Genomic DNA, 15,267 nt, shown 5'->3' with positions numbered 1-15,267 from the left:
TATATACATAATTTAATTTTCCACACCCCCTCATTAGAAAATCAGTAAAAACATTATCATCTATCAGAAAACCCTAAATATCAACCAAAAATTCCAAGAATTATTTTTTCCAAAAAATACTTATATATTCTAATTAGAATATACGTTTAAACTATTTTTTGGAAAAACAAAATCTTGGAATTTTTGGTATTGTGATAGATGATCCCCGTACGAAATTTTCAGCAGGAATCCGGCCAGAATTTGGCAGGAAAGTGGCAGGAATATCATATTTACGCTCGTAATCTGGCAGTAATTTATTTGTGGGCAGGAAAGTTATGTACCTGGACTGGAACTTCATTCATTTACGGACGGAAAATATACGAAATATTACAAAATTACGGTTGGAAACTGATTCTGGCCGTAATTTCAAACTTAGAAAATTTCTGAAATACTTTTCACTGCTAAAACAGAGAAAGTTTTACATGACACAGGTAAAGTTCATTTTTCTGGCCGTAAATAGGGACTTCCATTTTTTTCTTAATGACATCAGAATTTGTCTCAGAATTTGTCTTTATTTTTATTCTTCTTCTTCTTATTATTATTATTATTATTATTTATTTATTATCATTATTTATTGTTGTTATTATTATTACTACTACTATTATTATTACTATTATTATTATTATTATTATTATTAAATTTTCATTTCATAAGTTTAAGAAAGCACAAAAAGATAAAAATACATTCTAATGTTATTGGTTTATAACCTTATTAATGTTAATTGCTCTTCCTTACACACAATACACTTTTCTAAAGCAAAACATGAACATAAATAATTCAGTTTTGTATTCTTCAGAAATTAGAAGCCTTTTATCAGTGTGCTGGTTTAAGTTTATTGACCAAACTATTTCCCACAGTACACATTGCCTGGGCTTATCAGATTATCTAAGGTCAGACAGAAAATTTCAGTGAGTATGCAGAGAATCAGGGCTCAGTAGCCAATAAGATCAGTGGATTTCAAATGTTCAGGCGGGTTTTCTAATTTTCTTGATGTAAACATGGCAGCCATGGTGATTTAACCTTCTGAAGATTCCTATTGTTTTGCTGGATATAATCAGGATCTCTCATGGTTTGAAGGTAAACAGTTATTTCAAAATGTATCTTGAATTATATGTCATTCATTTTATCCTACTTGTTACATAATTATGAGTCTTTTAAAAAGTTATATGCTATAGATAAGTAAAATAATGCTATTCCCCTCACAGTTCATAACACATGGTATTTCAGATTGTATTTATGTAGAAAACATGGTCAGAACTTTACATTTGTATGTGGAAAAGGGAAATGTTTAAATTGAGTGTGTCAAAAGCCATACGAATGTACATGCATGATACATTGCATAATAAAAAGTAAAGAATATAAATAACTTAAATAACTATCAACTTAAGAAACTGTAAGTGATAAGTCTGACAGTAAAATTGTGAGTTTTAATTATGTTTTTCTGTATATGTATGTTATTCTTTGTTAAAATGCTTGTAGATGGCTTTTTATTCAATGGCGAGGGAGAAAACAAGATCTGAAAGTAACAGTTGGAGCATATAAAGCAGACCTTACCCTCATAGGTTTGTGAAGGATTGTATTTTAATTTAGAAAGAAATATATCTATATGGAAATCATGCTGTTTTTATAGTGTTACAGTTTTAAAGCAGTATTGTTACTCATGTAAAAAAAAAACAACAACACATTTGTGATGAGTAACATTTTTATGTGGCGGGTAATCAAAATGCAAGCTATGTTGATTGAATGTTTGCATTTGTGTTTTGTTGCATGTTTCTAGCCATTGCCCAAAGCCATAAAATAGGGTTTGACCGCTGGGCATGTCCTTGTCAACATATCCACCAATCTGTATAAGTCCTGGTGGCTGTGTGGACAAGCCTGCTGTTTTTCTAATATTTTCTTGACTTAACCGGCATTGGTTTGAACCCCACTATAACCAAAATCCTTTTTTATGCTTTAAATGTATTTTTTTCTGCAATTTTGATATGATAGAGTAAAATAATGATAAATAAGTGTTTTCAGATGCATAACCGGGAAAGCTTATTTTTGGTCCAGAATCATGAGCGAGTTACTTTAAGCTGTGAGGAAGATAAAGTGTGCTTGAGAATGTATAAATGGATTAAAAATGATGCATTTTGATACTAGTGATAAAATAATTTTACATGATATTAAATTTTACTGCAGATTGTGTGACGCCATAGTTGCTGGAAGAATACATTTGGATCTGACTGGGAAAAAAGGCATCATCAATCCAGCAAGTTGAGTCTGTGTTAATAACCATGGACATAAAACTCACAGACGATTCCAAAAACACTTTAACTTTTCTTTGTAGACTTAGTGTCTCTTCATTTCATGATAAATTTATATTGCAGATTATATCATTATAATCAGTTTATTGATTTTAAAATCACAAAAAAATAAAATCATGCAAATGTAAATAAAGTATATAATATAATAAATAATATGAAAGAAAATTATATTATTTTATCTAAACAAGAGTTGAAAAAGTTTAAGCAGGCATGTAGTGAAAAGCAATAAATTGAGTTCTAGCAATGTTGTAAATTCCAGTTACATTAAATATTACGTGCCATTTTACGGTCAGATTTTTGAAAAATTCCTGTTCCAAAATTCCGGTTAATTTAAATATTACGTCCACTTTTACGGTCAGATTCCGTCCGTTTAGCACACGTAAATTCTATCTTAATTTTACGTACGGAAATTTTTACGCACAGAATTTTATAAAAATTCCTGTTCTGAAATTCCGGTTAATTTAAATATTACGTCCACTTTTACGGTCAGATTCCGTCCGTTTAGCACACGTAAATTCTATCTTAATTTTACGTACGGAAATTTTTACGCACAGAATTTTATAAAAATTCCTGTTCCGAAATTCCGGTTAATTTAAATATTACGTCCACTTTTACGGTCAGTTTCCGTCTGTTTAGCACACGTAAATTGTTCTTTATTTTTCTCAATTCTGGGCGTAATTTCCATGATTCCGTACGTAAAAATTAAAGTTTTACGTATGTTTTACGGTTGGAAAATTTCGTACAGGTCATGTTAATTTTGGTCTTTTTTAAGTAGGGGTGTGTGGCCATAGGGTGGGTCATGTCAACGCAACTGCTACCTGTGATGTCAATTAATAAATTATGCTCTGTACTGTTTACATTTTGATACTATATAAATATACAAGTATACAGTATGCTTCTAAATAATAATAAAAATAACACAAATCCGTGGTAGAAGAATTTTTTCTTCCCCCCAAATCATCAAACTTTCAGTTTATTGTTTATTTTAACATAAGAAAAAGAAATAATTTCCTTGGGGAAGTGCCCAAAAAGACCCTTCCAACACTTTAAACCAAATAAATTTCGGGTCTGGGGAAAGTCAATAGGTTATGCCCCAATTTACACCCCCTCAAAATCATAGAACTGCCCCTGCTGAACGATTGTTTAAGTTTCTGAATACAATCTCATTGGCTGAAAACAGATGAGTGGCAGTAGGCGGACCTTTAAACACCCGGGAAGGTTGAAATTCTTAATGATTAAGAAGTACTTAATGACTGCCTAACTGCAATTTCATTGGCTGAAAATGTAGGTTGTATTAATGTAAATAATATTTCATTAAAAAATCTTGACCCTTTTTCTTTTTCTTCTATTTCCATAGTTAAATTTTCGGAACATGGAAACTTTAATACTATACAATTGATACTTTTTTATCAGCCTTTTTAAGTAATTACTGGGCCAATCATGCAGAACTTTGTCAAAGTTAACAGCGATGTAAACGTCATCGTTATTAACTTTTAAATCATTACTAGTTTAAGCCTTCTAGAAGTGACCCCCCCCCCCAAAAAAAACCAAAAAAAAAACTGTGTATAGTACACAACTTCTGTGTATTGATCTTAATCTTTACTGCCTTGTGCTGTCTATCAGATCTGGGAATCCTGCTGTGCAGTTCAAGTTTTATCATAGAATCAGTCAACCCTTTATGGCCCTGAGGCAATAAACAAACACACAGGAAATTGGCCCCTACTGTGACACCAGTGCATTTCTCAGGTGTCTAAGATTAGGTACAACCCTACAATCCGCACAGTAGGGGATCATCATGCCAAACATTACTTAAAATAGGCCTTTAAGAACTGAAAAGGATGCTCTTGCGATTTGCAGAATGTCTGACAAGGTTTAAGACACCTGTTTTAGATGTACATGTTTAATCTAAATATATGAGCATGTTACAAAATAGTTCACCTTATAAAGTCAACAACGATGCTGTTAACAACATTGTTCACAAACTTCTGAACAATCAGCCCATCATTTTATAAAGTAGTAAAAGTGGTGAACCTTTTGCCTATATTGATTTATACATGTACTTAAGTTTCTGTCTAATAATCGATGTTGAATATTCAGCACTTAATATTTGTCTAGTTTACATTCCTTTAGAGCTCTGTACTACTTTTACGTTCCTTCAAATGTGCTATTTTTACAGCAAAGAAAAGAATATGTGAAGTACAGTTTTTTTTATTTATTCAAACTTATACAACATTAGGGTTAAAGCCAGGTTTTAACAGGGCAGGGTGCTGCAGGGCTAAAACAGTTTGCACAGGGTGAAAAGGGCACACTGTTTTGGGCTGGGAAGAACACAAATATTATACATTTGACAGAACATGTGTTTAAAAGTAATATTATGTATCATTGAACTGCCAACTATGCATGTTCTGTATGTATATACATGTATAATGAAATAGGTATTAAACAAAACTAAAGAAATCTTTGATAATCTTAAAGCACTCAACTCCACTCAACTCTGTGAAGGTACAAGGGTGCCCATGCTTGTCTCTATGAGGGCAAAATGGTAATACAAAGAAAGGACATGGTGCAGCACCCTTCCATTACTCTTTAGCTAAAAGCCTAAACACAGTCAGTTCTTAAGCAACATAATCATAAACTATAAGGATAAAATTAATAATATAAAATTATCACTGACAGATTCATAGGAAAAATAGTTTTCCTTAACAATATTGTCTACATAATAAAGTTAAAACATGGTCCTATTATTATTCGACAATAAAAATGTGCTCAGTAAATGTTTGAATGAAACAAACATGATAAATCTAAGCTTCACAACATATACTCCATAACTCTGATATGAAAAGCACCATTTTAAAAGTGAAATTTAAGTTATGTCTAATTATTGATTATGTATATGAAAGAGAATGTAAATGACCTTTAAATATTTTTCATTTCTATGAGCAATGTTTTATTTTGAGTTTAAACAAAATAAGTTCAAGATACATGTAATCCAACAAATGTTAAGAGTAAATTTTTATCCTTTGAAAAACAACAAAAATATCACTCCTTTAGCTACGAAAGTATTTCTTCTTCACATTAGGCCTCAGTTTCCATAAGCATGGACTGTGAGTCAGCGAATGCAGGGTGCCACCAGGGAAAGACCTTGACTTCTAGGACTGGGTCAAGGACAAGCTCCTGCATGCTGCCCTGGTTCTTTGCAGTGGTTGCTCTATAGCTGGAGTCCATCACAAGCTTTAATCTATGGTAACGCATGCTGCCAGAGCTTACGTTCAGGTACACTCGATTCAATATCAGCCCCATCACCATTGGTAACGGGGAATAATTTTGACATGTAACCTCTAGAACTGACGCACCCTCATCTGGGTTATAAAACAAGTCCTGATGCCATTTCATAAAACCTGGTGATTTTAGAGCCTTCTGCTCGTTACTACTCAGGTCCACTTCATCCCCTTTTCGAAATCGTAAATAAAACTTCCAGCCATTACGCATTTTCCTATGCCATGTTAATAAGCAGCGCTGTCCAACAAGACAATGGGGCTCATTTTCAAAGGGCATGGAGGTCTTTGTCCTCATAACAAGAGGGGGGTACACAAAGTGCAACATTTTGATGGTACGGGCACGTAAACCGTGAATACATTCAATGGAAGTCATCCTGAGTTCATCTGGAATGTTGGTCTCATCAATATAATACCTGGAAAATACAAAAACAAGAATAATTAGTAATTCAGACAAGGACAATAAAATTAATGCATTATTGTGATTCTTCCGAAGCAGGATATAATTATTTTAATTTTTTTCCAAAATATTTCAGCATGAAGAGTGTAAATTAAATGTAAACTTTTTTAATGAATGATAAATCAATGAAGATGATATTTGTAGAAATTCTGATTGATGTACTGGGTATGGAAGCCTTTTAGCTCGGAAATAGAGGTATTTCTTGAATAAGTCGAGAAATATAAAATATTTTCATATCATACTGAATAAGCTCCTGATCTATAATGTACGCTTATTTTAAAAACGAATGCACATGCCAAACATACTTATTGAAATCCATTGAAAATACAGTGTAACCTGGTGCAGTTTCAATATTGAAGGTAAATTGCTATTTTCAAGGAAATGAAAGAGTTTTACTGTTTTGAAGCTTGATTTGAAATTAACTTTCATTTATTTAAAAAAGAAACACAATGATAATGCAATTGTTAAACACAGGATTTACTGGTTGGGTTTGGGCTAAAAGCTAAAGTTGTCCCTAACCAGTACTTGTTACTTTTGTAATTTGTTTATGGAGATTTTGATTTTGTTGTTCCAAAATTAAAAAAACAACAAGAAATGCCGCAATGCGACGAAACCAGGTTTGCAATGATTGACAGAAGATTTTCAGCCTGTGTTGTGAGAATTACAATTAATTTGATTAGTTGTGTGTTGTGTGTATGCATAAGAACATGCCAAATTGGTCAGAGGATATACACATAAGTGTTGAAATAAATATTAAAGGGAAAGGTTTATCAATTAATTAAGATGATTATGTTACTTTGTCATGGCACAATTAGTTATTGTTATCATTGGTGACTTTAGTAAATCATTAAACTCTGGTGCTGGAAAATGAAAATGATTTTAAAGGAACTTGTTCACAAATATTTGGATTTTGATAGATTTTTAAACTTTGTTGAAAATAATTGATTTTACTTAATATCAGTGACCTTGACCCTAGGGACCCCAAATATAATCCCATGAAAAGTCTCTATAAACTCTTCCTTTATACCAAGTTTGGTCAAGATATGTGAACCCTGACTAAAGTTATTCAGCTTCAACTGTTTTTCTATTTTTAGAAACAGTGACCTTGACCTTGACCCTAGGAACCCCAAACGAAATCCCATGAAAGGTATCCATAAACTCTTCCTTTATACCAAGTTGGGTCAAGATAAGTCAACCCTAACTAAAGTTATTCAGCTTCAACCGTTTTTCTACTATTTAGTAACAGTGACCTTGACCTTGACTCTAATAGGACCCTAAACGCCATCCCATGAAAGTTATCCATAAACTCTTCCTCCAGACCAAGTTTGGTCAAGATAAGTCAACCCTTACTGAAATTATTCAGTTTCATAGGTGAGTTTGACACCGGCTGGCCGCCGCCCAAACAAAGACGGTCGTCTTTCTAATAACCAGGTTTCACTATGTGAAAACCTGGTTAATAAAACCAGCTAATGCCTTTGCAGTTTAAATTCGCAGCAATTCAAGTCCATTTAATGATTCCTCTCACAATAAAACACTGTAATGCATCAATCATTTAAAAAAGAAGAGTGCTGCTGCGAATGCAAAATGCTTGTCGAATTAGGGGCATAACTAGATAACTATTACAGGCAGAGTCATGAGCTTTGCTATACATTTGCACATTGTTTCTGGCAACATAGGTACAAGTTTGAATTGTGTGTATCTTGAAAAACAGATGAGCTTTTAACACATGAAATGAACAAACCTCAAATAAAGATGTTTCCAGAACTGAGCAGAGATAACAGCAATGTTGGTCCCACGACAGAGAACAGCGAACACAGATACGGACTCGGGATGGATGTAACGAGACAGCAGAAACCAGAGGTCAAGAGGGTAATCAACTCCAGGCTGATCCTCATGCTCTTGTAAACGCATGCATTTACGAGGTGTACGTTTTCTCCCTGAAATTTAACAAATAAATGAAAATTATGAATATAAATCATACCTTTAAATACATTATAACTGCTTAATTATACTGAGGACTAAATAGTAATGCACATATATGTCAAGTGGCTTCAATGAAATGGTTATTCAATGACAATTACAACTCTCAAGAAACCGTCCATTTAAATAAAACAGTCCCCTTTACTTTTATTGACTTATGTAAAAATGCTGAAGTAGGGTCTTTATTTGCGTATTGATTTGGTACTGTCCGTTAATGGCGTTTCATCATACCTAAGGTGTTGATGTATAACATTCAAATGTAAAAAAAAATTTACAATCATCTCTGTGGTTCAACACATGTATATGGTTCCTTATGCAATAAGGAAGAGTAATTGAACACATATTCAGCAGTGAAACTGTCATCTAATAAAAATAAAATGTCCCTCGCCCCCATTTAAAATAAATTTGGAGGAAAATCTAGCCATTAATTTATATTGGCCTAAGGGACCAGGATATAAAAACATGCATAATACAATATTAATTTATGGATAAAGCAGGATCAGACCTGTATTGGACTCCTGTTCTTCTCCTACTTGGACTTCTTCTCCGCAGTCCAGTGTAACATCAAACTCATCTAAGTCTCGATCAAACCACGACACATCTTCCCCCACCTCAACCATATTGCTCACTGAAATGGCCGCAGGATTTCACATTTTTTTTACAGTGAAAATCTTCAACAAAAAGATTTTATCTATTTCATAAATTTTATAAATATATTATCGGGTAATATACATTAATAGAAAAAACACAGAGATTTTAGTAACAGTTACTGCACCCACTAACCTCGTGATTGAAATTATACAAAAGTGCTGCCACAAGTTTAGTGGGTGACTTAACCGCTTTATACTATACTGTCAATGATCATGTTCAATAACGAAAGTGTGTGTAATTTAATATCATTGTAAATTATAGGAATGCTATTTATTTCAAGGTTAAGCTTCAACTACCCTGTTACGATATGGGAGTGAATGTATAGATGTAGACGACGACAAAGAAAACTTTCTATAACATGGTATAATTTTTTATATACACACCTGCAATATATGAGGATTTAAAGGCATTCGAACAAAGTTTCAAAATTACACTGAAAATTACTTATTGCAATTTATAGAGTACCATGACCTGCATTTCAAAATGTTTAAAATCAAGAATTCAAAATTTGTTTGCTATTGATATAAATATATTAGGTGAGAAAATAAATGCAATCAATTCAAATTACCTTTTATATCCAAGTGCTGAGAGGTTGCGCCTTTCTTGTGGCGAAGACCGGAAAAACGTCCTGGCTTTGCATTAGCATAGTCATTGACTGTAATATCTGCAATAAATACCAGGTATGACATGCATTATCCCAATTAGAAGTATGGTATTCCTGTATTAACAAGTTATTCCATATCAACTTTCATAAAACTTGAATCAATATTTCTTAAGATGTTCAAATCAAACTTCCAAGTATGTTGTCTTTGATTTAGACCATTGGTGTGATCAGTAATGAATTGGTTTACAGCAGACCGTCGACAATAAACCCTGGTACCTTTACCAAAATAACAGTAGCAGTAAATTTATCATTTTAACCTGTTTAAATGTTTAAACAAATTACTATCATTTCAAAGGTAAGATCATTAACTTTTTGTTACATATAAAATGTTATCTTAAACAATATTATGGCATGGCTGGAGAGTTTTAAGTACTGCAATTTAAAAAGGGCCATATTGTTGCGTACAGTAATCAGTAATTTCAATGATGTAATCATTAATCAGATTAAAGATATTCAGACAAAAATCTTTTGCCATTTAGAACATTCACTGTTTTTTTTAATAGAAACTTATAAGGTTCCCTAGAAAAACTCCTGTGTAATCTTATATATATAAATATATATATGTATATATATATGACTTAGCTAAAGGTAAACAATAAAAGCACTCTAACTAGTTTCTAGTTGGTAATGTTGCTAAATCCACCATCAGCGTCAATGTTTAACTTGCCTTTGTATGACTGTTTGGTCATGTTAGTGTTGACACAGTTTGTTTAATTTTATTTCATTTATATTTTTATCAAAATTAATGTCCATTTTAACAAGCAGGTTATCAATGTGTAAATGTGCACTTCTTTATAATCCTAATAATTTTCTACATAAAAATGTTAATTATTTCTTCAGTAGAAAAGTGTTGCTCAATATAAAATTGGCTTCATAGACTTTGCAGGTCTTTAAGATCGTGTCAGAGTTAGCTTGGTTTAACCAGTATTAACTTAAATAATATAATAAGTTCAAAACACATATGATATAACATGTAGATAGATTATCATGATAGTCAATTTTTGAAAGTATAAGATATCAAGAATTAGTCCTACTAACAACTTCAAGAGTAAGGTTTATCTACAAAAATATAAGCTGTATAGTTATAGGAGTTAAGGTACTGAGATTTTCAAACAAGACCATTCTTTGGTAAGTATATAAAAGACATGTGAAAAAAGTGGTGTCTTCTATTGCTTGACGTGTACTTGTACACAGGGTACTTCCTTCAATATTCTTCCTCTGAGAAAAGAGATGCTCATTAAGAAAGCTGCAATGCATTCAAACGCGAGCAGGGTTGATATTGTTCACCCTAGACCCTAAGGCCTTGGTTATAGTAAGTATGGTACTTCACTAGCATTTTTATTAAACTCTTTTACAATTTAATTTTATACCAGTTTCATGAAATTGAATTAAAATGTTTACAAGTAGTATTTACAAGTAACATCAATAAACTAAGTTAAATTTGATAGAGGTTAAGCTTACACTTTTAAATCAGTTTCATTATTTGATTTTTTTACGGCAATGCACTGTTTATGCTTCTTTACAAACATAAGTCAATTTGTAGCTCTAGTTGTTATGCACCAGTCAGTTATAACCACTTCCCACCACCTGGTTCGAGGGTAAACCGGGGATAGCAAGGGAAATGGCCGTAATATTACCTTCCAGATTCCGCAGTGCTGAGGATATGCGGTTGTTTTGTTTTCGCAACGAAAATATCAGGGAATAGGCCTAACCTAGAGGTGCAGGGGTTTAAGGCAGAGATTTTACCGGCAGGTAGTCCCCTGAAGCGAGGATTTTACAGAGGGTTGACTGGACTGAAAGAAAAAATCCACGCTATCCCCTGGAGCTGAGGGGGGGGGCGTAGTTATAATTGACATTGATGCATTACTTGCAGTTTTATTGCTAATACTACATAGCTTTTTAACTCACCATGCATGTATGTATCTCTTACTTTGTTACCATGTTTGATGATGACTGTTCAGTATCATTATCATTAGAAAGGAATTCTATCTTAGTAACTTAACTTAAACACCAATAGTTTTCAATTCAGTTAAATACAAATCACACTTAATATTGATCATGTCTACGATAAGAATTATCAACCCTCTTGATAATATAATCCCTTGCTACAATAATGAGCGATCAGGGATACTTTTTTATTATTTTGACATTTCATGTGTATCCCTCAAGTCTGCCATAGTACAAAAAATCGTCAAAAGACTCGTTGACGGCCATTTAGGTGGACTTGTATGTTCCCATTTCCTCTCTGTTTACAAAATCTGATCCCTGCAGTGAGGGATAAAGTTGGAAATGAAGCTAGAGATTCAAGGTTCTTTAGAGATCTACCTATAATCGTGAGCATTCAGGGATACTTTTTTATTATTTGACATTTCTTATGAATCTCTGTCTGCCAAAGTCATAAAATCATCAAAATACTTGTTGACGGCCATTCATAATAATTAGAGTCTGTGCTTTATGTTGATTTACTTTTAATTATAGAGTTAGTATTATAATATATTAACATATATGTTGTTGTTGATCTTCATTTAAACTAAAACATTAAACAACCCATAATTTATGTTTTACAATATTCAACGATATTCATCCGAAACAAACTATCCGAAACTATTTTAAAATATGACATATTGAAATATCCTGTCAAAGATGCGAACTTACCCGAGTTAAATCGTCGATTCCTTTGTTTATCATTTTTGAAATTTTTGTGCATTCGTTAAATTAAAAATAGCCCTTACTAAGATAATAATTTCGCAATGTTTTGAAATATAAATCTGTGAGATATTTTTATTCAATTGAAGGGAGATAACCCTTGAGAGGAAGAGGAGCAGACAACAGTTCACGATTAATACGTACCCAGCAGAGTAATATTCCCTGAAACTCATCTTATTTTCTCTGTACTATTTTCTGTACATATATATATATATATATATATATATATATATATGCACAAAGACGGTAACACTTCCGATGTCCTTATATCTGGATGAATAATGGTGTACTAGTGTTATCGGTCTTTCGCGTGAATACTGAAATACGAGAACGTCAAAAGTCAAAAAGGCAACAAATTATTAATGTTAATAACTCGACTATATATATATGATATTTTTGGCTTTTGACGTTGATTTTTTTCCAACTAAAACCACCTCCATCTCCCCACCTTTTTTCATTTTGCTTTGTACCATTTGATTCTTTATTACTTGTTTTGCATCAAAATGTATTATTTCCTTGTTTATACATTTACTGCCATAATATTACGTTAGACTCGAGGTACCTGCATTGCCAGGTAACGAGGCTTACCGGCTACGCAGCGTGCCTGAGGGTCGGATTTTTCGATCCGGAACGGACACACATGATATATATATAGTTTTAGCATACCTTGAATTACATTTTTTTGTGAAAATTGCATAGAAAAGCGCAGTTTTGAAAATTTCACCTAAAAGCACGTGCGATGATGTTATCTGACGTCATGATGCGCAGTAATTTTTATTCAATTCATACGTCAAGAAGCTCCTTCAGTATCACGTCTTTTAAGGATTATTTTGTTTTGTTTTGAATGTGTGTTTTTGTAAAGTTAATTTTCATGGAACTCTATTGTTGATATCTCATAATTATGGGTACATAAAATGTAAAATAAAAGAAATGAAAAGTATAACGTCAGTGACAGGGCGTGACGTATCTGGCATGGAGGGATGCCGGATTATAAGTATCTTCCATGGCCGAGGGTGTAAGATAGGTTCATTTCGACCCGAGCGAAGGGTGTTTTGAGGAAATGAGGTTACCGAGTTTCCGCAAAACACCCTACGCGAGGGTCGGGAAAAAAGTATCTTAGACGAGCGGCTATGGTAGATGCTTTTTCTCCCACCTCAATTAAACAAAATTAAGTAAAAATGTATATTTGCTGGAACTCTTTATGCTTAGTGAAAATAATTGCGTAGTTGTCATGGATATGCGCGCAGTGATTCAGATTATGCTAATAGTCAAATCGGCCTTTAAATAGTTCTAAGGAGATTGAAGCCTTATTTCTTGAAAGGTGCGTGAAAACTGTTTTATGGAGACATTTGAAGCGAGAAATACTTAGTTAGCGTTCTAAATATTGCCACAAGACAAGATTTCCGTGATGCAACAGACGACAGTCTTCAACAAGGGAGATAATTACAATGTTGTGACCATTAAAAAGGAGCTAGTTTCATACGGGCATTTTATCTTCGCCCGTGGGCAAGATAAGAACTTCTAGCATAGTTAAATTATTGGATCTACTTATCTGAGGTGGGAGAAAAGGTTTCCTGCACGGCTGAATTCACCGGAATTGCCTGTCCGGAGCGCTAGAAAACTTTCTATTTCTCTGTGGATCATAACGGGGGCGGTTTGCCCACCAAGATATTGTATTACGGGAAACATAACTTAACACTTGTCAACTTATTCTCGTTGACTTTGATTTGATTTTATCGTTGACTTTGATTAAATTTTAATGCATTTTGAATGGATGCCAAGTGTATAATAAAGAAATGTTCAATAATTAAAGGCACTATTGTGGTTAAAGAAATATATTCACGAGTTAGTTTCTCGTACGCTAGAAAAAACAACAACATATTATATAGTACTGTCATGGGTATGACCCCAACAACAAAGACTAAATTTAAACAACAAACAAACAAAAAAACAACAACAAAAAACAAATGCATGCGTCTAAGGATAAAGTGGGTACATAATTATTTGTTCAAGGTACTAGAAAACCGAATCACGAGTATGTTAATATGAGTTTAGTATGATGTAACCGCATAAGATTATCCTTATATATCATTAAGCGTCGTTTCTTTCTCATCTGCCATTGTACGATTTGTTGATATGTCCATTATGTTACCATGCGTGGGTACCCTATATATGTCGGTGCTATGAAAAGAAAACAAATGTTTATGAAAGAACATTTAAAATAATTATTTTGGTGTTTTTTTTTCTTCATAATATTGGATACACACAATTATCTGGAATACACTTCCTAAAGAAAGTTTTCCGAGTGCCTAACAACTTTATATTTATATCGATTAAACATGGACACACACTCAAAGGGACTACGTATGTACTTGTCGATGCCATGTTTGTCATTGATTGAACTTCAATAACAGGACAAAATTGTGTGAAGTATGCAATTTATATAATTATTATCAAATACAATGCATTAAATATTGAGTTTGAAAGTACTTTCGCAGACGTGCACTTTCCGTGTACTTTTCTCCCTTTTAACGCTATTTCAACAATGTCAGGTCTGAAATGTTACATTAACCATGCATGCATCTGTATTCTATATTTTCAGCGTCACGTGTTGCTCATACTCTGCTTCTTCTGTAACTGTCAGTACAGGCGCACCTAACATTCCTGCCCTTGCAAATACAGCTCAAAACCTTCTGGTAAATAAAATATGAATTTTCTGCTAAATAAGTTTGGTTCATGTGGAATTGTCGGGTTAATGATGTTAAGTTGATGTTAGGGTATCACACGTCATACAACTACATACATGTGCATGTTTTATCTCAATGTTATGAGGAATGAATAACGGAAAACCAGTGCGAACGGCAAATATCGAAAGATCAATACTGACTGTTATGAGTATAGAAAAGTTAGCATAACTACTTAAACGTATCAATTCGATAATGCGTACGGTACGTGGTTTGGTGAGATGGACCACCATTGAAGTGTTCACTTCATGAAGATAGATTAGTGAAAACAATATGTCTACAAGAATCATTTTGAACGTGGGTGCACAAATTAGACTAGCTCATTGAGAAGTTCCCCAAACACCAACATTTCGCTCCATGTATACAACACAACTGTCATTTCAACAATGTTGTATTGCTTGTGTAGACAATAACGCTTCTTTTAAGTAGTTATAATACATCA

The 15,267-nt window shown here is 33.2% G+C and overlaps 1 protein-coding gene and 1 long non-coding RNA gene across 2 annotated transcripts; one reads left to right on the top strand and one right to left on the bottom strand.

Annotated features, from left to right (window-relative positions):
* Positions 1-937: 937 nt before the first annotated feature.
* Positions 938-2,769, top strand: LOC128230316 (uncharacterized). The gene is made up of 3 exons (XR_008260196.1): positions 938-1,116; positions 1,519-1,601; positions 2,221-2,769. It is a non-coding gene; the product is annotated as an uncharacterized LOC128230316 (long non-coding RNA).
* A 1,766-nt stretch (positions 2,770-4,535) lies between these two features.
* Positions 4,536-12,175, bottom strand: LOC128231797 (transmembrane protein 183-like). The gene is made up of 5 exons (XM_052944996.1): positions 12,031-12,175; positions 9,280-9,375; positions 8,566-8,688; positions 7,822-8,017; positions 4,536-6,036 (listed from the first exon to the last, which is right to left on the bottom strand). Exons 1-5 carry the CDS (start codon positions 12,080-12,082, stop codon positions 5,421-5,423), a joined length of 1,083 nt encoding a protein of 360 aa, XP_052800956.1. The 5' UTR covers positions 12,083-12,175; the 3' UTR covers positions 4,536-5,420.
* Between the last annotated feature and the right edge of the window lie 3,092 nt (positions 12,176-15,267).

This window comes from Mya arenaria, chromosome 4 (assembly GCF_026914265.1).
Source record: "Mya arenaria isolate MELC-2E11 chromosome 4, ASM2691426v1".
Classification (NCBI taxonomy): Eukaryota; Metazoa; Mollusca; class Bivalvia; order Myida; family Myidae; genus Mya; species Mya arenaria.
Note: the sequence above shows the minus strand (reverse complement) of the source record. Positions and strands in the feature narration are given on the sequence as shown.

Coding starts and splice junctions, on each gene's coding strand:
- LOC128231797 (XM_052944996.1), bottom strand. CDS start 12,082: ATGCACAAAAATTTCAAAAATGATAAACAAAGGAATCGACGATTTAAC. Junction 9,376..12,030: donor GAATCGACGATTTAACTCGG/GTAAGTTCGCAT, acceptor TATTTATTGCAG/ATATTACAGTCAATGACTAT. Junction 8,018..8,565: donor AGAACAGGAGTCCAATACAG/GTCTGATCCTGC, acceptor GTTAAATTTCAG/GGAGAAAACGTACACCTCGT.